The sequence below is a fragment of the Stigmatopora argus genome, chromosome 20, assembly GCF_051989625.1.
Source record: "Stigmatopora argus isolate UIUO_Sarg chromosome 20, RoL_Sarg_1.0, whole genome shotgun sequence".
NCBI lineage: Eukaryota > Metazoa > Chordata > Actinopteri > Syngnathiformes > Syngnathidae > Stigmatopora > Stigmatopora argus.
Genome location: NC_135406.1, coordinates 6,998,404 through 7,017,620, shown reverse-complemented (window position 1 = coordinate 7,017,620; position 19,217 = coordinate 6,998,404). Strand labels below are relative to the sequence as shown.

At 38.6% G+C, this 19,217-nt stretch overlaps 5 protein-coding genes across 5 annotated transcripts in view; 2 read left to right on the top strand and 3 right to left on the bottom strand.

Moving 5' to 3' along the window:
• The window catches only part of LOC144065895 (uncharacterized), a 4,817-nt gene extending 3,914 nt beyond the window's left edge, over positions 1-903 (bottom strand). Inside the window, exon 1 of the mRNA XM_077589122.1 lies at positions 592-903. Within this exon, the coding sequence (XP_077445248.1) occupies positions 592-703 (112 nt within the window). The 5' untranslated portion in view covers positions 704-903. The remainder of the gene's footprint in view (positions 1-591) is intronic.
• LOC144065946 (uncharacterized) overlaps positions 1-19,217 on the top strand; it is a 175,507-nt gene that overhangs the window by 117,064 nt on the left and 39,226 nt on the right. The window lies entirely within an intron of this gene.
• On the top strand, positions 4,929-10,407 carry LOC144065931 (uncharacterized). The gene is made up of 2 exons (XM_077589177.1): positions 4,929-5,239; positions 6,287-10,407. Exon 2 carries the CDS (start codon positions 6,311-6,313, stop codon positions 7,397-7,399), a length of 1,089 nt encoding a protein of 362 aa, XP_077445303.1. The 5' UTR covers positions 4,929-5,239; positions 6,287-6,310; the 3' UTR covers positions 7,400-10,407.
• LOC144065939 (uncharacterized) lies at positions 10,531-18,291 on the bottom strand. The gene is made up of 3 exons (XM_077589184.1): positions 17,992-18,291; positions 16,188-16,853; positions 10,531-11,422 (listed from the first exon to the last, which is right to left on the bottom strand). Exons 1-3 carry the CDS (start codon positions 18,101-18,103, stop codon positions 11,340-11,342), a joined length of 861 nt encoding a protein of 286 aa, XP_077445310.1. The 5' UTR covers positions 18,104-18,291; the 3' UTR covers positions 10,531-11,339.
• On the bottom strand, positions 13,192-16,176 carry LOC144065926 (uncharacterized). The gene has a single exon (XM_077589171.1). It carries the CDS (start codon positions 15,967-15,969, stop codon positions 14,773-14,775), a length of 1,197 nt encoding a protein of 398 aa, XP_077445297.1. The 5' UTR covers positions 15,970-16,176; the 3' UTR covers positions 13,192-14,772.

The following is a 19,217-nucleotide window of genomic DNA, read 5'->3' as shown; positions in this document are numbered from 1 at the left end:
ATACATGGTCTTTTATTATTAAAAAAAGCCTTACTATGCAAGTCTTTGGAGTGTGGGAGGAAAACCGGAGTACCTGGAGGAAACCCACACAGGTCTGGGAAGAACATGCAAACTCCACACAGGTGGACTTGACCTGGATTTGAACCTAGGACCTGAGAGCTGTGAGGCCGATGCGCTAACCACTCGCTCCTCTGGGCCGGTTTTCACATTTTTATGAATTTATAATTTTAAAAAAATCTCCAGTGCTGAGTCCTAGTAGCAAGCGGAAGACATGGGAGTTGCTTCCGCTTGAAAAAAATATTTTAAAAATAAACATTTTCCCCAGAAAAAATCCGCGATGTAGTGAAATGCTGAGGGATTACTGTACTTGAAAATACTCACCAAACACTTTATTCATGAAACAAAAAAAACAATAAACAAATAAAACATAAATAAAATAAATAAAATAATAATAAAAAAAATAAATGAAACATGACACATATCACATATCTGTACTTGAATATGCAATTGCAGCGCACAAAAATAGCACTTCTACAATTACCATTAAGCCTTAATGATGAAGGGAATATTTAGACATAAAAATGGACCCACCTTCTAGTCTGTGAAGGACAACTTTTGCATGGATTATTTTGCAAAATGTCGAGTTTTCCTCGTGGAATTTTGCTGCTCTTTTCCCATACGTAAATTCTGATGGAGACGCCATTGATAGCTGCTAACTAGGCTAAGTTAAAGAGGGCGCAAAGCTTCAAAGTTCTTCGACGACTTGAAGAGTTGATCCTGTGATATATGCTAACAGGCTGAGCTAAAGTAGGCCGCAAAGCTTCAACGAGGTCTTGAAAATGATTTTGGCGGATATTTAAGGTCATAAAGTAGCTTATGCCAGACACGTCGGGGACCCGTAGGTTAAGCTAGGTGGCGAAAACTGCGCATGCGCGGTGGCAGCGTCACTTCCTTCGATTTATAAATGTAAGAGAGTCGGAAATAGGAAATAATTAATCTTCAAATGTTCTGACGTGTGGTTTGAGCAATAAATGTTTGCGCAGGTTTTAATTAAATTGAAAATTAAATCAAACATAAATAACTTGAAGATTGCGTCTCAAAAGGAGGCGTCGCAAAACGCGCATGCGCAGAGAAAAATCGTCCTTGGTCATGATGCTGTTCTGTTTTGACGATTAGCATCACGGGAGAGGTAGTTCTTCATTGAAACGGTTTGAACTCGCAGGAATCAGTCTCTTATTTAGGTAACGCTCTCTCGTGGTCAGGAGAAAATTTGTTTAATTTTAATTTCATTATTCGTGGACATTGTACACAATAATTAAGACACTGTCAATCACAAGTTATCGAAGAAGCGCAGAAATTATATCAGAAAATTTGCAAATGTCTTAAAACCAAAAGGAAAAGTTTGTTTTTTCTTATATTAACATTATTCCCTCAATCTGGACCAACCACTAGATGTAAATTATAGTTCTTGATTTTCCCATTTTTAACGAATATTTGCAATTTTTTCATCCTTATTTTTTCTTTTTGTGAGTATTTAGTAAAATGTAAAAATAACTATATAAAAATGTTTTCTGTTTTCCACTTCAATTTTGAACATAAAAACATATTTCGTTTCCTTTTGAAATTAAATGATTAAAAGACATCTTCCCTCTGTAAGAAAAAAAGCTAAAATAAACATAGTTTTAGATCTATAAAAAATGTAAAATGCAAGGCTTGTCATTCAGTTCTCTGTTCATTTGGAATTAATAGGTAATGACGCTATAATTTAAATTGTGCCATACTGTTTGGACCGAGTGCACTTTCCCCCAGTCTTCCTGTCGGGGCCAGTCAATTGTCTTCATAACTATGGACTGAACAGGACAACAAGTTCCAGGCCAGACGGATGATCTACAAGGACTCTTAAACTGCTTTGTCTCGGAATCTTGCAGATGGCGATAAATCGAAACAAACTTCCGAGAATACTCGCATTATTGTTCAAATATACTGTTGCTCTGTTTACCTTATAAAGAAATTATTATGCTTATTGGTGCAAATTCTAATGCCGTTGTTTTGATTTACGATCCGCTCGGGTCACTTTTTATGCTTATTGTGCAAATTCTTACGCAGGTGTTCCGATAAAAACAGATTGTTGTGACAGTGGTTTTTATAACCTTCATGATGTTATTCGGTTAAGCTTATACAATTGTTCAAAACTGTTGAGACAGTTGTTTTTGCTTATGCAATTGTTTAAATCAGATTACCTTTGAATGTTTTGGTTATATGCCGCTAAATCAGGGGTCACCAAACTACGGCCCGCGGGCCGGATACGGCCCGCCGGCACATTTGGACTGGCCCTCTGAACAATACCAGAGACGCTATCGGATTTATTTTATTTTATTTATTCATTTATTTTTGGGATGCGGCCCGCCGGCACATTTGGACCGGCCCTCTGAACAATACCAGAGATGCTATCGGATTTTTTTTCCTATTTGGCCTTGAAGACTGGGACGTTTTAATCTTGTGTTTGGTTCATTGCACCCCTGCTGAGCCCACAAATCATCCCAGTGAAGCGGGGCTTCGCATTGCTTCTTTGGTGACACGCGCGGGGAGAGTGTTTCCCTTTGATGCATGCGGGCACGTCCACCGTTGCATGCACGAGCAGTGTTACCGAGACATCTGGACGATCGCAGGTGAGGGCGGAGCCCTGGGACCATCGCGGACTATTCAAGCATATTAAAACTGCAACCTGTTTGAGAACGGAAAAATGGCGAAAAAGTTAGGTGAGAGAAAAATTGATTCAGAATGCAGGATATTTAACCTGGAGTGGACAAACGATTATTTTTTTGTTCAATGCAAAGAAAAGGCTGTTTGTCTCATTTGTCAAGAGATGGTGGCGGTATTCAAAGAATACAATCTTTGCCGACACTATGAATCCCGTCACAAAGACAAGTACGATAGATTGCAAGGCCAAATACGAGCAGACAAACTCTCAAAGCGAAAAAGTGGACTACTATCTCAGCAGAACCAGGCATCCGTTCAGGCCAGCTTTTGGGTTGCTAAATTGATAGCAAGCAGCGGTAAGCCTTTCACTGACGGAGAGTTTGTTAAGAAATGTATGGATACTGTCGCGGAGGAGGTGTGTCCCGAGAAGAAAGATGCATTTAATGCCGTAAGTCTGTCGGTGAGTACAATGACCAGACGCGTTGAAGAAATCGGGAGTAATGTATATGCCCAGCTGCAGCAGAAGACGAAATAATTTGACTTTTTTTCATTAGCACTGGATGAAAGCACGGACGTGCAAGACACAGCGCAACTGCTCATTTTTATTCGTGGAGTTAGCGCAAACTTTGAGATTTGCGAGGATCTGGCAGCCCTCCAAAGTCTCAAAGGGACTACAATGGGAGAGGATATTTTTGACAAAGTGTGCCAAACCATGGAGAAGTTGGACCTGGACTGGTGAAAGCTAGCTAGCATCACGACTGACGGGGCTCCTAGCATGGTGGCCAAAACTCGCGGTCTAATAATGGGACGCATGAACCGGGAGTTGGAAAAAAGGGGTCTCACCGCCCCGCTACGAGTCCACTGCCAAATTCACCAGCAAGCACTGTGCTGCAAAATGTTGACGTGGGATTCTATAATGACGGTTGTGGTGTCGTGCATAAACTTCAGAGCAAAGGGAGAAGATTGTGCATGGCACAACAGAAAGTTAATGTTCCATGGCTTTTTTTTCTATGAAGAACCCAGAGAGAGTTATTTAGTTATTATTTATTTCATAAATAGTGTTATTTATTTCCTGTTTTTTCTGTGAAGAACTCAGAGAGGGTTATTTAGTTATTATTTATTTCATTAATAGTGTTATTATATGTTTCCTGACTTTTTTTCTGTAAAGAACCTGGAAAGGGTTATTTGGTTATGTGTGGCTTTCTGGAAAACAATTAAAAAAAATTAAGCTCCCCTACGATCGTCACACTTTTTCTGTTACAAACTGACACCGGCCCCCCATCAGAGAAGGGAAAAGTTATGTGGCCCTCACAAGAAAAAGTTTGGGGACCCCTGCGCTAAATGGACCGAAGAGTATGCCGCTCGTCAGAATGCCTTGTGGACTGAGACGACGTCAAAAGGTATCTCCTTCGAAGTTGTAAGCAGCTATGTTGAAAGATGTTTTCCTATTTTAATTAAATATTACTAATAATGAATTAAAAGGTTTGAATCATTATTCCAACAAAGGGAAGAATCATTTGTTGAAAATATCTCTATATAGTTATTTTTACATTTTACAAAATACTTATTGAACTAAAACACAAAAAGAACAAAATTGGAGGGAAAATTGCAAATATTCGTTAAAAATGGGAAAATCAAGACATAATTTACATCTAGTGGTTGGTCCAGATTAAGGGAATAATGTAAATAAAAGAAAAAACAAACTTTTCCTTTTGGATTTAAGACACCTTTGAGAAATTGCTAATTTTCTGATATAATTTCTTAAAATGTGCTTCTCCGATAACTTTTGATTGACAGTGTCTTAAATATTGTGTACAGTGTCCACGAATACTGAACTTAGAATGAAACAAATTTTCTCCTGACCACGAGAGAGCAGTACGTAAATAAGAGACTGATTCCTGCGAGTTCAAACCGTTTCAATGAAGAACTACTTCTCCCGTGATGCCAATCGGCAAAACAGAACAGCACCATTATCAAGGGCGATTTTTTTCTGCGAATGTGCGTTTTGCGACGCCTCCTTTTGAGACGCGATCTTCAAGTGATTTATGTTTAATTTAATTTTCAATTAAATTCAAACCTGCGCAAACATTTTTTTGCTCAAACCACATGTCAGAAAATTTGAAGAATAATTATTTCCTATGTCCAACTCTCTTACATTTATAAACTTAATGCATCGAAGGAAGTGACGCTGCCACCACGCATGCGCAGTTTTCGCCACCAAACTTAACCTATGGGTCCCCGTCGTGTCTAGCTTCAGCTACTTTATGACCTTAAATATCAGCCAAAATCCTTTTCAAGACCTCGTTGAAGCTTTGTGCGCTACTTTAGCTCAGCCTGTTAGCATATATCAAAGGAACAACTCTTCAAGTCGTCGAAGAACTTTGAAGCTTTGCGCCCTCTTTAACTTAGCCGAGCTAGCAGCTATCAATGGCGTCTCCATCAGAATTTACGTGTGGGAAAAGACCAGCAAAGTTCCACGAGGAAAACTCGACATTTTGCAAAATAATGCATGCAAAAGTTGTCCTTCACAGACTAGAAGGTGGGTCCATTTTTATATCTATATATTCCCTTCATCATTAAGGCTTAATGGTAATTGTAGAAGTGCTATATCTGTGTGCTGCAATTGGAAATTCAAGTACAGTAATCCCTCAGCATTTCACTACATCGCGGATATTTTCTGGGGAAAATGTTATTTGTTTTTTAAATTATTTTTCAAACGGAAGCAACTCCCATGCCTTCTGCTTGCTACTAGGACTCAGCACTGAAGATTTTTATTTTATTCTAAGTTCATAAAAATGTGAAAAGTGGCCCAGAATTTACTTTTTTATTTTGACGCGTGTGGGTTTTCCCCGGGTACTCCGGCTTCCTCCCACATTCTAAAGACATGGTAGGCTGATTGGACACTCTAAATTGCTCCTAGGTATGAGTGTGAATGGTTGTGTGTCTTGTTGTGCCCTGCGAATGAATCAGGGTGCCCCGCCTCTGGCCTAAAGTCAGCTGGGATAGGCTCCAGCCCCCCCCCCCCCCCCCCCCCCCCGACTCTGATGAGGATAAAGCAGTTCAGAAAATGAGATGAGATTAAAGAATCCTTTGGGTTTAATAAAACAAAACATTTTTAAACATTGAAATGTGTAGGTGTGCTCTTAATTGTACTTTAATTTTGAAGGTGAACTCTTTTTTTCCTCAAACTGTTGATTACAATGCGGGTCACCCGCGAGCGCTATACTTATTCCTTGTTAATTAAACATTTGCTGTGGCAGCCAGCATATTTAAGGAATACCTTGACATACGAGTGTCCCAATTTACGGAAAATTTAAGAAACGGGCTAAATTCCGAGCAATTTTTTTCCTTGAGATATGAGACAAATTGGAGATACGAGCTTATTGAGATGGTTCCGGGTGGTCAAAAATGTGTGGGTGTGTATAGTCATTTGAGTTGATTTCAGTTAAATTTCAAGTTCATGTCATGTTTCGAGCCTAACCACCGCCAATATAAGTATAAGACTTACATTCCCAGTCTAACCTAAAGGACTTCTCGTTAGATAGACAGATTATGAAACATATAATTTATTTTCGTGTCTTTGCAGGTTTCATAGAATATCTTGGTCCTGATGGGAAAGAGTGTTGGCCTTAAAAAGGAACTTGAGCTCCCCCAAATCAAAGGGGAGGAGCCAGAGTTCTCTCAACAACAAATGAGAGATGAGCGACTTCCAATCAAGAAGGAGGAAGATGATGTCACCTGGTCATTTGGCGAATTCCTGAAGAGGGAAGAGGATCTGGGCGTGACCAGCAGAGGGGCGGAGCCTGCACACACCTTAACGTTACCCCAAATTAAAGAGGAGGAGCCAGAGTTCCCTCAACAGCAAATCAAAAAGGAGGAAGAAGATGTCACCGTGTCAACTGGTGAGCCTTTCAAGAGTGAAGAGGATCTGGGCGTGGCCGGCAGAGGGGCGGAGACTCCGAACGGCAGCTCAGCAGAAGGGCAAGCAGACAATTTAATTGCTCCGTTATCAGATACCGAAGACTTGCTTTATGACAATGAAGGTCTTAAGGACGGCAAACTCTGGAAATGCTCTCAGTGTGGAAAGACCTTTGGGAAAAAGTCTACCTTTAAAGCACATATGAGGAGCCACACTGGGGAGAAACCCTTATCATGTACAGTTTGTGGTAAAAGATTTACAGAGAAGGGAAACTTAAAAACGCACACGAGAACACACTCGAGTGAAAAACCATTTTCGTGTTCAGTTTGTGGTCAAAGATTCACACAGAAGGGACACGTAAATAGTCATGCAAGAACCCACACTGGTGAAAAACCATTTTCGTGTTCAGTTTGTGGTCAAAGATTCACACAGAAGGGACACGTAAATAGTCATGCAAGAACACACACTGGTGAAAAACCATTTTCGTGTTCAGTTTGTGGTAAAAGATTTAAAGAGAAAGGAAGCTTAAAAATCCACATAAGAACCCACACTGGTGAAAAACCATTTTCGTGTTCAGTTTGTGGTAAAAGATTTAACGAGAAAGGAAGCTTAAAAATACACACAAGAACCCACACTGGTGAAAAACCATTTTCGTGTTCAGTTTGTGGTCAAACATTTTCCGAAAGGAGAAGCTTAAAAAAACACTTATTAACCCACACTGGAGAACAATGTTTTCCTGCTCAGTCTCTGGCCACAGATTCGCTACAACAGCCCAATTAAAAAGCTACACAATTCAAAAACCTTTTCCAGGTGCAGTTTGGTGAGTAAAATATGGCCATATTCCTAAATAATATTTCAATTGTGGGCCAAGTTCTGATATCTGAAAAGCTCCAGTGTTTGTTTTTAAGCTCCAGTGTTTGTATTTAATCATAAAATGCTGCTAGGAAGTGGATTTTACCCCAGTTTAATTTTTGGCGTTTCACCATTGACGTCCATCGCTGTCTTTTCCCGGGAAAAATCACCCCCCTGGCCTGGTTGTAATGTCTCAAAAGCGCCAGTATTTGTATTCAATCAATAAATGATGCTAGGAAGTGGATTTTACCTAATTTTAGTGCATTTTTTGTCATTTCACGTATGGACGTATCGGCGTTCATCGCTGTCTTTTTACCGGGGAAATGATACTCCGGGCCCGGTTCTAATGTCTAAAAAGCTCCAGTATTTGTATTTAATCAATAAATGCTGTTTTCGGCTGGATTTTACCCCACTTTCTGGCAATGTTTGCCCGTACGCCATTGACGTTCATCGCTGTCTTTTCCCGGGAAAATCACCCCCTGGCCTGGTTTTAATGTCTGAAAAGCTCCAGTATTTGTATTTAATCGTGAAATGCTGCTAGGAAGTGGATTTTACCCCATTTTTGTGCATTGATTTATTGATTATTTTTTTATGTGTTGCAGCTGTAGCTGCAGTAGAGGTTTTATAGCCATAAAATAGTTTTTGAGGGTTGGATTGATACGTTGAAGGCGCTACCAGAAAATTCACCGCCCGCCACTGGTATGTATGTACAGTGGTGCCTCGAGATACGAGCTTAATCCGTTCCAGAACTGAGCTCGTATGACGAGATTCTCGTAACTCGAGCGGACGTTTTCCATTGAAATGAACGGAAAAAGAATTAATTCGTTCCAGCCCTCTGAAAAAACACAAAACAGGATATTGGATTGGAAAAAATGTTTTATTTCTTCTAATTCACCATCTATTAACAAAGTAACACATAACTAGTGGTTTAATAGTAATAAAATGTGTTTAATCTAACTAAAATTGGGCAGATTTCGCCGACAGGAGACAGAGACGTTTGGGGGGGTGGGGTTCGTTTTTTTCCCACGACAACGCACTCGTAAACGGAACAAACAAATTTAAATTAACTTGGATTAATATATACAGACACTCAAACATACGTTTAATGTAACTTTACACAAAACTGAATTCTAATTTTGTTTTCATTTTTTTTACCTTCGTTCTGGCCGGGTTAGCTGTTTGCCACGCATCTGCCCTCACGTTCGCTATCGATGGACTGTTTGCTGTTGTATTGCCTTCAAAATATTCCCAAAATGATGCACACAAATGTCCTCACAATAGGATAAAGCACGACCACTTGCCAACGAGAAATAGTCTTTAAAGAACGGACGCGGTACCTTTCCCAAGAAAGAATAACAGGAAATGACATAGCTGAGCTTCCCACGTATTGATTGTGGGTAATGAAGTTTTATTCTGAGAAAGGTATGGGTGTTGTTTGCAGGAGTATACTTCATTACCCAGAGAGCCTTCTTTTTGCATGCGCGTTGTGAGTTTCCTGGTCCGAGAAGGAACTCGTTTGAATTATTCGTTCCGTGCTCGTAAATATTGTTATACACGAAAGATATGCAAAAAAGACCTGGCTTGGTTGCATCACGAAATTTTGACCGCATAACGGGCGAATTATTCGATCGAAATTTCCCCCGTAAGACAAGCATTTTGTATGACGAGCGGTCGTATGACGAGGTACCACTGTATATGTATGTATGTGTATTGGATTGGATAATTTTATAACTTTATTCATCCTGTATTCGGGAAATTTCATTGTGACAGTAGCAAGAAAAGGCATAGTTATAAGTTAGACAGTACAGTCGCAAAGGCCACACAACAACAAAGCAAAACTACAAAGCAAATCAAAGTAAATGGAAACTGGAAAATGGAAACAAAAACTGGAACCACACACAGGAAGTCTTCCACAAGATGGGGAACTTCTGCAGACTGTGACCGAGGTAGAGAATATGCAGATTCACTCTTCCAAGCTTATCCGCACAGTTCCTCAGTAGTCTGGAGCTGAAGACAACAGTAGCAGAGTAGGGCCCCTCGACTCTGTTGCTAGTAAGCGCCGACAGCTCTTCCATCTTATCCCACGATGGAACAGTTGGTCAGAAGCGTTGCCTCTTCTCCCGAAACTTTTGTCCAGCTCTGAATCCCCGGCGGCATCGAGGTGTTGCTCCTTCCGCTGCGTATTGTAACAGCTAGTCCCATGTGTGTGGCAGCGTAGGTATGGCTGAATGGTTCCAAAAAAAGAAGTAGCTGAAAGAAGCCAGGCTAACAGAACAAGGAAAGTTGTAAAAACATTAAAGTATAAAGTACAAAGTAAAGTAAAAAGGAATGTATTAAGAAATATTAAAATGTAATTTAAAAAAAGATAGGAGGGCTGTAAATAACGAAAAACAAGAGTGTACAGAGCTACTTCCACTGGCTCCCGCGTGAACGGCGCCATCCTGGTATCCACATACATACCATCTTGGTATGTATGTGTATGTATGTGTATGTATGTGTGTATGTATGTGTATGTATGTGTGTGTGTATGTGTGTGTATGTGTGTGTATGTATATGTATGTATATGTATGTATATGTATGTGTTACACCCTGCATTTGATCTTGACACACAGGGGGAAATAATCAGAACAGTGAAATGTTGTTGTTACTTCAATCCAACTTTTACTGTAATCATTCAACACAAAAACCCATAACATACAATTACACCCATATATATACATTATCAACATGTTAGAACCCAAAACATAATGTACAATTACACCTATATATATAAATATATATATTATCAACACTTTAGAACCCTGTTGGAGTAATCATTATTATAAATGTGTTTGCAATGCTTATTTAGGAATATAAAGCCTTATAATATACATGCTTACTATATTAATCATTATATTTGCTTATTAGGAATAGTAATGCTCATCCTAAATGTGTAACTATATTAAGCAATATATATATATATATATATATATATATATATATATATATATATATATATATATATATATATATATATATATATATATATATATATATATATATATATTGTTGATCGCTTTTATGTTAGAGTTAGAATTAATGTGTTTTCAACGAAGACAAACGCTTACTCCAAGGTCACTCTCCAGGACAGCTGGCTCCAGCTAGAGACTTAACAATTCACTGAGTCCTTGCTCCGAGGACTGATTACTGGAAGCTACACCTCAACCCTTTCCCCAGGTACAAGTTCCAGGATCTACAAGGACTCTTAAACTACTTTGTTTACCTTATAATGAAAATATTATGCAATTCCTCATGCCATTGTTTGGGTGCCTTGTTCAACTTTTATGCTCACTTCGGCAATTCTCGCACTGTTGTTTTTCTAGATTACATAAACATGTTTTTCGAGTGTCGCGATTAAATACAATGATTCAGTTACTGCAATTAAGAGTGCCTTGTGGACTAAGACGACGTCACAAGGTATCTCCTTCGAAGTTGTAAGCAGTTATGTTGAAAGATGTTTTTCCTTTTTTAATTAAATACTACTAATAATGATTCAAAAGGTTTTAATCATTATTCCAACAAGAACCAATTTAAGAAATAAAGTACACACATTCAAACACAATAGATGGTTATTCTAGATTAAAATACAAAAACTATATTTTAAAAAATGCTGTCATTTTAAAGCCGGCTTTGTGTAGAAATAACGAGGTGAGAAACCCAAGACCATTTGTATTCATGTACAAATTCGAGCCCATCATCGACGTGTAATCTAAACACATTGGACACAGAATGTTCGCCAAACATTTAGACTGAAACAAACCTTAAAAAGTCAGAAGGAGAACCTTAAGAGACAACTGTGTTGGTGTGGGAAGGGGTGATGATGGCTTCATCAGTTTATGAATGTAGAACAAATGTATTCTGTGAACTTCCTCACGTATGAAGTCGCATGCCGTGATTCTAGGCCTGGATGACCTGGCAAAAAAAAAGTCTTTCAGAAATTTTGCTTACAAAATGTGTTCTCAGTTAATGACAACCTTAAGAAATGTTTCATTTTCCTTTATTATTCATTTCAAACGTGCATTTTCAGTAACTACTGATTGACAGTGACACGTTAGTTTTTCCCAATTGCTAATTCAGAAAATCCAACTCGCGAAAGCAAAAGGCCACATTCAATTAAACTTGCTCCCATTTGTCAAAACCTCAAACCCATTTCAGTCATAAAATCAATTCACACCTCACAATCCTCCTTTCTCATCATTTGAAACTAAGTCACTGAATTTCACAACCTAAACACGTTTTCATTCAGTTGTGGAACTTCTTCCACAACTTTTAAATTCATTCATTCATCTTCCATATTCCATACAGCCACAAAAATGGGACCTGCAACCTTGAACAAAGCATGCACGTGTGACATACTAGAGTGTTTGATCTATTTGTGTGACATGCTAGAGTGTTTGATTTATTAATGATTGCATGTAAAGAAGGTACAACGAGTTTGGATTGAATGTGTGTATCGGTGTTCGATTGTTGATCCTTTGATCCATATGACAAGTGTGGGGCATGTTAAAGAAGATCGGTATTCGATTATTGATGTCTTAGCAAATAGCTTGAGGCACGGGAGATGTGTTGAATCATTACAGTAAAAGTTGGATTGAAGAAACAACAACATCTCACTGTTCAGATTATTTCCCCCTGTGTGTCAAGGTATGCTGTTTGTTGTAAAGGCTGGTTGAGTTTGGGGTTTGTAATATAAACTGTTTAGCGTGTGAGAAAAGAGATAATGGTTATTAATGTTTATTTACTTTTGAATTACGGGCGTGAATGTGCGAATCTCGGGTCATGCACATGGAATAGCATTTAGCATGCTACCTTCGGCCACCATCATCATTGACAGTGTCTATAACGGTCATAGAAAGGATGTTATATTATTGATATTGAATTGTTTGCCCTGTTGAATAGATGAGAAGTTGTAAAAGGAAAAGATATAACAAGTTATGACCGTGTGTTGAACGAGTGTGTGTGTATATATATATATATATATATATATATATATATATATATATATATATATATATATATATGTGTGTATATGTATATGTGTATATGTATATGTGTATATGTATATGTGTATATATATATATATATATATATATATATATATATATATATATATACATATACGTATATATATATATATGTGTGTGTGTAATTGTACATTATGTTTTGGGTTCTAACGTGTTGATAATGTATATATATGGGTGTAATTGTATGTTATGGGTTTTTGTGTTGATCATTACAGTAAAAGTTGGATTGAAGAAACAACAATGGATCACTGTACTGATTATTTCTCCCTGTGTTTCAAGATCAAATGCAGGGTGTAACATTTTGGAGGCACCGCTGGGATTGCTGTTCAGATGTCAAGTGTCCATGACCTGCTCACTGAATTCTGAGCCAGCTAAATCCCCACAAAACCAGACAGATGGCAGTGAGAGGAGGTGTTGCTGTTTAAGAAGAACTGGAAGTTGGCGGTTGAGTACTTGTCATCTGAGGCCAATACGAGATCATCAGAGGGACAGTAAAGACGTGCCAGTTCACAGTTCACTCCTGTACAGTCAACAGAACTTTTGTATAAAGTTTCCTGCAGTGATTTTTAACGTCCACTAGGCGTCAGTATTCTGCGAAGCAGTGGGTCACTGTATGGAAACGACAAGTGATGCTAACAAACCCAGTCAATACAATCATTACGGTATACAGAGTTTTAATTAAAAACACAAAAAGCAAACTGAAAACCTGAGCCAAAAATCAAAAATTACACCCCCCAAAATTAAAATGAACAAAAAGCCGCAAGACGCAGTAAGGCATGGGTTAACGAGACATGGAAAACAGGTGGGTGACACACAGGGGAGGCAACCACAGGTGAAAGCAATGTACAATCACAACGATAAGTTTCAAGCCATCAATATTTTTTTCATACTAATGATTATACATAAGAATATTGAATATTATCTGTTTGTTCAACATTAAAATAAAATTTAAAAAAAAACAGTTCATATTTGACTTCATATACCGACTGCCAGGTCTATTTACATACAAATCAAATCAGTTCGGATAAATATAAAAAGCGAAAAGAACTACTCCAAAATAAACCCAAAGTCGGTTCTTATAGTTAAAAAAAGGAAAAGAATGTAGTTTACAAAGCAAATAGAAAATTCTGAAGAAATGAAATAAAACAACATTTGACTTGTTTTACTCTTTTTCAAAGAGACAAATTCACAGCAGACTAATTTTATCAACATAATTCAAAAATGACACGAGGGATTCTCGTCATTTTTGCCAATTAATAGATAACATTCACACACACACGTTTGTTTCTTTTAAGTCTTATGAATAAATCCTTGGCAACAAACGTAGTATTATGAATTAATAAGTATTTTTAACCAATGTGTTGAACCACAAATTGAGCAAAGAAAGGGCTTTTCGCCAATGCGGGTTGTTAAGTCTTCTTTTCAGGTTCCTTTCTGTGAAAATGTTGGAACATTAAGCTTCTCCTTTGGGAAAATGTTCGACCACAAACTGAGCAGGAAATTGTTTTTTCACCAGTGTGGGTTCTTATGTGGGTTTTTATCGTTCCCTTATCTGCAAATGTTTTACCATCTGGTGTCATCATGTTGGAGTAATCATTATTATAAATGTGTTTGCAATGCTTATTTAGGAATATAAAGCCTTATTATAAACATGCTTACAATATTAATCAATATATTTGTGTTGATCGCTGTGCTTTTATGTTAGAGTTATTGGCTTTAATAAAAGCCATTTTAATGCATCTCTTGCTAAAGTAAGGACTGTGGTTAACATCAAGAGGACAGGGAATGGCCTTGGGCATGGAGAGGGCTCACAACAGGTGCTCTTGGGAACCAAGGACTGTTTTGGGAAGATTCGACAAGACCTACAATTGTTTTGATAACTGTACACAATTGTTGCGAGACTCTATGAATGTTTAGACTTCTGTGGGGCATGGCATTGAAGTCTTATGAATAAATTAGCGAAGCGGACTTCGAGTGGTTAGAATAATCTTGACCGTACGAGCGGGTGGATGTGTTCTCTTCTTGCAAGAATTAAATGGTGATGTGACTACAGATGCCTTTTTTATTGAAAGCTGAATTTGGAAAAACCTAAGGATAAATCTAACAGTTCCCTTATCTGCAAATGTTTTACCACAAACTGAACACGAAAATGTTTTTTCCCCAGCGTGGATTCTTGTGTTTTTGGAAACCTTGCTTTTGAGAAAAGGCTTTACCGCAAACTGCACACGAGAATGGCTTTTAACCTGTGTGTGTTCTTGCATGAATAGTTAAGTTTCTCTTGTTTGTAAATGTTTTACCACAAACTGAACACGAAAATGGTTTTTCACCAGTGTGGGTTATTGTGTGCGTTTTTAAGCATTGCTTTCGAGAAAAGGCTTTACCGCAAACTGAACACGAAAATGGTTTTTCACCAGTGTGGGTTCTTGTGTGTATTCGTAAAACTTGCTTATGAGAAAAGGCTTTACCACAAACTGAACACGAAACTGGTTTTTCACCAGTGTGGGTTCTTGTGTGCTTTTTTAAGGATCCCTTCTCTGTAAATCTTTTACCACAAACTGAACACGAAAATAAATTTTCACCTGTGTGTATTCTTGCATGATTATTTAAGTGATGCTGTTGAGAAAAGGCTTTACAGCAAACTGAACACGAAAATGGTTTGTCACCTGTGTGTGTTCTTGCATGACTATTTAAGTGTCCCTTCCACGTGAATCTTTGACCACAAACTGAACACGAAAATGGTTTTTCACCAGTGTGGTTTCTTGTGTGCGATTTTAAGTGGCGCTGTTCAGAAAAGGCTTTACCGCAAACTGAACACGAAAATGGTTTTTCACCAGTGTGGGTTCTTGTGTGCCTTTTTAAGTTTTGCTTGTGTGTAAATCTTTGACCACAAACTGAACACGAAAATGGTTTTTCACCAGTGTGGGTTCTTGTGTGCCTTTTTAAGGTTTTCTTCTCTTTAAATCGTTTACCACAAACTGAACACGAAAATGGTTTTTCACCAGTGTGGGTTCTTGTGTGTATTTTTAAGGTTTTCTTCTCTTTAAATCGTTTACCACAAACTGAACACGAAAATGGTTTTTCACCAGTGTGGGTTCTTGTGTGAATTTTTAAGGTTTGCTTGTGTGTAAATCTTTTACCACAAACTGAACACGAAAATGGTTTTTCACCAGAGTGTGTTCTTGTGTGCGTTTTTAAGTGATGCTGTTGAGAAAAGGCTTTACCGCAAACTGAACACGCAAATGGTTTTTCACCAGTGTGGGTTCTTGCATGACTATTTACGTGTCCCTTCTGTGTGAATCTTTGACCACAAACTGAACACGAAAATTGTTTTTCACTCGAGTGTGTTCTCGTGTGCGTTTTTAAGTTTCCCTTCTCTGTAAATGTTTTACCACAAACTGTACATGATAAGGGTTTCTCCCCAGTGTGGCTCCTCATATGTGTTTTCAAAGTAGACTTTTTCCCAAAGGTTTTTCCACACTGAGAGCATTTCCAGAGTTTGCCATCCTTAAGACCTTCATTGTCATAAAGCAAGTCTTCGGTATCTGATAACGGAGCAATTAAATTGTCTGCTTGCCCTTCTGCTGAGCTGCCGTTCGGAGTCTCCGCCCCTCTGCCGGCCACGCCCAGATCCTCTTCACTCTTGAAAGGCTCACCAGTTGACACAGTGACATCATCTTCCTCCTTTTTGATTTGCTGTTGAGGGAACTCTGGCTCCTCCTCTTTAATTTGGGGTAACTTTAAGGTGTGTGCAGGCTCCGCCCCTCTGCTGGTCACGCCCAGATCCTCTTCCCTTTTCAGGAATTCACCAAATGACCAGATGACATCATCTTCCTCCTTCTTGATTGGAAGTCGCTCGTATCTCATTTGTTGTTGAGGGAACTCTGGCTCCTCCTCTTTAATTTGGGGTAGTGTTAAGGTGTGTGCAGGCTCCGCCCCTCTGCTGGTCACGCCCAGATCCTCTTCCCTTTTCAGGAATTCACCAAATGACCAGGTGACATCATCTTCCTCCTTCTTGATTGGAAGTCGCTCGTATCTCATTTGTTGTTGAGGGAACTCTGGCTCCTCCTCTTTAATTTGGGGTAGTGTTAAAGTGTGTGCAGGCTCCGCCCCTCTGCTGGTCATGCCCAGATCCTCTTCCCTTTTCAGGAATTGACCAAATGACCAGGTGACATCATCTTCCTCCTTCTTGATTGGAAGTCGCTCGTATCTCATTTGTTGTGGAGGGAACTCTGGCTCCTCCTCTTTAATTTGGGGGAGCTCAAGTTCCTTTTTAAGGCCAACAGACTCTTTCCCATCAGGACCAAGATATTCTCTGAAACCTGCAAAGACACGAAAATAAATGATATGTGTTGGAGTAATCATTATTATAAATGTGTTTGCAATGCTTATTTAGGAATATAAAGCCTTATTATAAACATGCTTACAATATTAATCAATATATTTGCTTATTAGGAATAGTAATGCTCATCCTAAATGTGTAACAATATTAAACAATATATATATGTGTTGATCGCTGTGCTTTTATGTTAGAGTTATTGGCATTAATAAAAGCCATTTTAATGCATCTCTTGCTAAAGTAAGGACTGTGGTTCACAGCAAGAGGACAGGGAATGGCCATGGGCATGGAGAGGTCTCACAACAAGTGCTCTTGGGAACTGCGAACTGTTTTCGGCTTCGGAGGGCTCACGACAGGTGCTCTTGGGAACTGAGGACTGGGAGCCTATCCCAGCTGACTTTGGGCCAGAGGCGGAGGGGGGGGGCACCCTGAATTGTTGGCCAGCCAATCGCAGGGCACAACAAGACAGACAACCATTCACACTCACACTCATACCTAGGAGCAATTTAGTGTCGAATCAGCCTACCATGTCTTTACAATGTGGGAGGAAGCCGGAGTACCTGGAGAAAACCCACACGCGTCAAAATAAAAAGGTATTTTTTTTGGAAAAAAAAGCCTTTCTATAAATGGTCATTTTTTAAAGAAACTGATACTTTACTATACATGGTCTTTTATTATTAAAAAAAGCCTTACTATGCAAGTCTTTGGAGTGTGGGAGGAAACCGGAGTACCTGGAGGAAACCCACACAGGCCTGGGAAGAACATGCAAACTCCACACAGGTGGACTTGACCTGGATTTGAACCTAGGACCCGAGAGCTGTGAGGCCGATGCGCTAACCACTCGCTCCTCTGGGCCGGTTTTCACATTTTTATGAATTTATAATTTTAAAAAAATCTCCAGTGCTGAGTCCTAGTAGCAAGCGGAAGACATGGGAGTTGCTTCCGCTTGAAAAAAATATTTAAAAAATAAACATTTTCCCCAGAAAAAATCCGCGATGTAGTGAAATGCTGAGGGATTACTGTACTTGAATATGCAATTGCAGCGCACAAAAATAGCACTTCTACAATTACCATTAAGCCTTAATGATGAAGGGAATATTTAGATATAAAAATGGACCCACCTTCTAGTCTGTGAAGGACAACTTTTGCATGGATTATTTTGCAAAATGTCGAGTTTTCCTCGTGGAACTTTGCTGCTCTTTTCCCACACGTAAATTCTGATGGAGACGCCATTGATAGCTGCTAACTAGGCTAAGTTAAAGAGGGCGCAAAGCTTCAAAGTTCTTCGACGACTTGAAGAGTTGATCCTTTGATATATGCTAACAGGCTGAGCTAAAGTAGGCCGCAAAGCTTCAACGAGGTCTTGAAAATGATTTTGGCTGATATTTAAGGTCATAAAGTAGCTTATGCTAGACACGTCGGGGACCCATAGGTTAAGCTAGGTGGCGAAAACTGCGCATGCGTGGTGGCAGCGTCACTTCCTTCGATTTATAAATGTAACAGAGTCGGAAATAGGAAATAATTAATCTTCAAATGTTCTGACGTGTGGTTTGAGCAATAAATGTTTGCGCAGGTTTTAATTAAATTGAAAATTTAATTAAACATAAATAACTTGAAGATTGCGTCTCAAAAGGAGGCGTCGCAAAACGCGCATGCGCAGAGAAAAATCTTCCTCGATAATGGAGCTGTTGCTGTTTCGCCGATTGGCATCACGGGAGAAGTAGTTCTTCAATGAAACGGTTTGAACTCGCAGGAATCAGTCTCTTATTTAGGTAACGCTCTCTCGTGGTCAGGAGAAAATTTGTTTAATTTTAATTTCAGTATTCGTGGACATTGTACACAATAATTAAGACACTGTCAATCACAAGTTATCGAAGAATCGCAGAAATTATATCAGAAAATTTGCAATTTCTCAAAGGTGTCTTAAACCCAAAAGGAAAAGTTTGTTTTTTCTTTTATTAACATTATTCCCTCAATCTGGACCAACCACTAGATGTAAATTATATTTCTTGATTTTCCCATTTTTAACGAATATTTGCAATTTTTTCATCCTTATTTTTTTCTTTTTGTGTTTTAGTTCAATGAGTATTTAGTAAAATGTAAAAATAACTATATAAAAATATTTTCTGTTTTCCACTTTAATTTTGAACATAAAAACATATTTCGTTTCCTTTTGGAATTAAATGATTAAAAGATATCTTCCCTCTGTAAGAAAAAAAGCTAAAAAAAACATAGTTTTAGATCTATAAAAAATGTAAAATGCAAGGCTTGTCATTCAGTTCTTTGTTCATTTGGAATTAATAGGTCATGAAGCTATAATTTAAATTGTGCCATACGGTTTGGACCG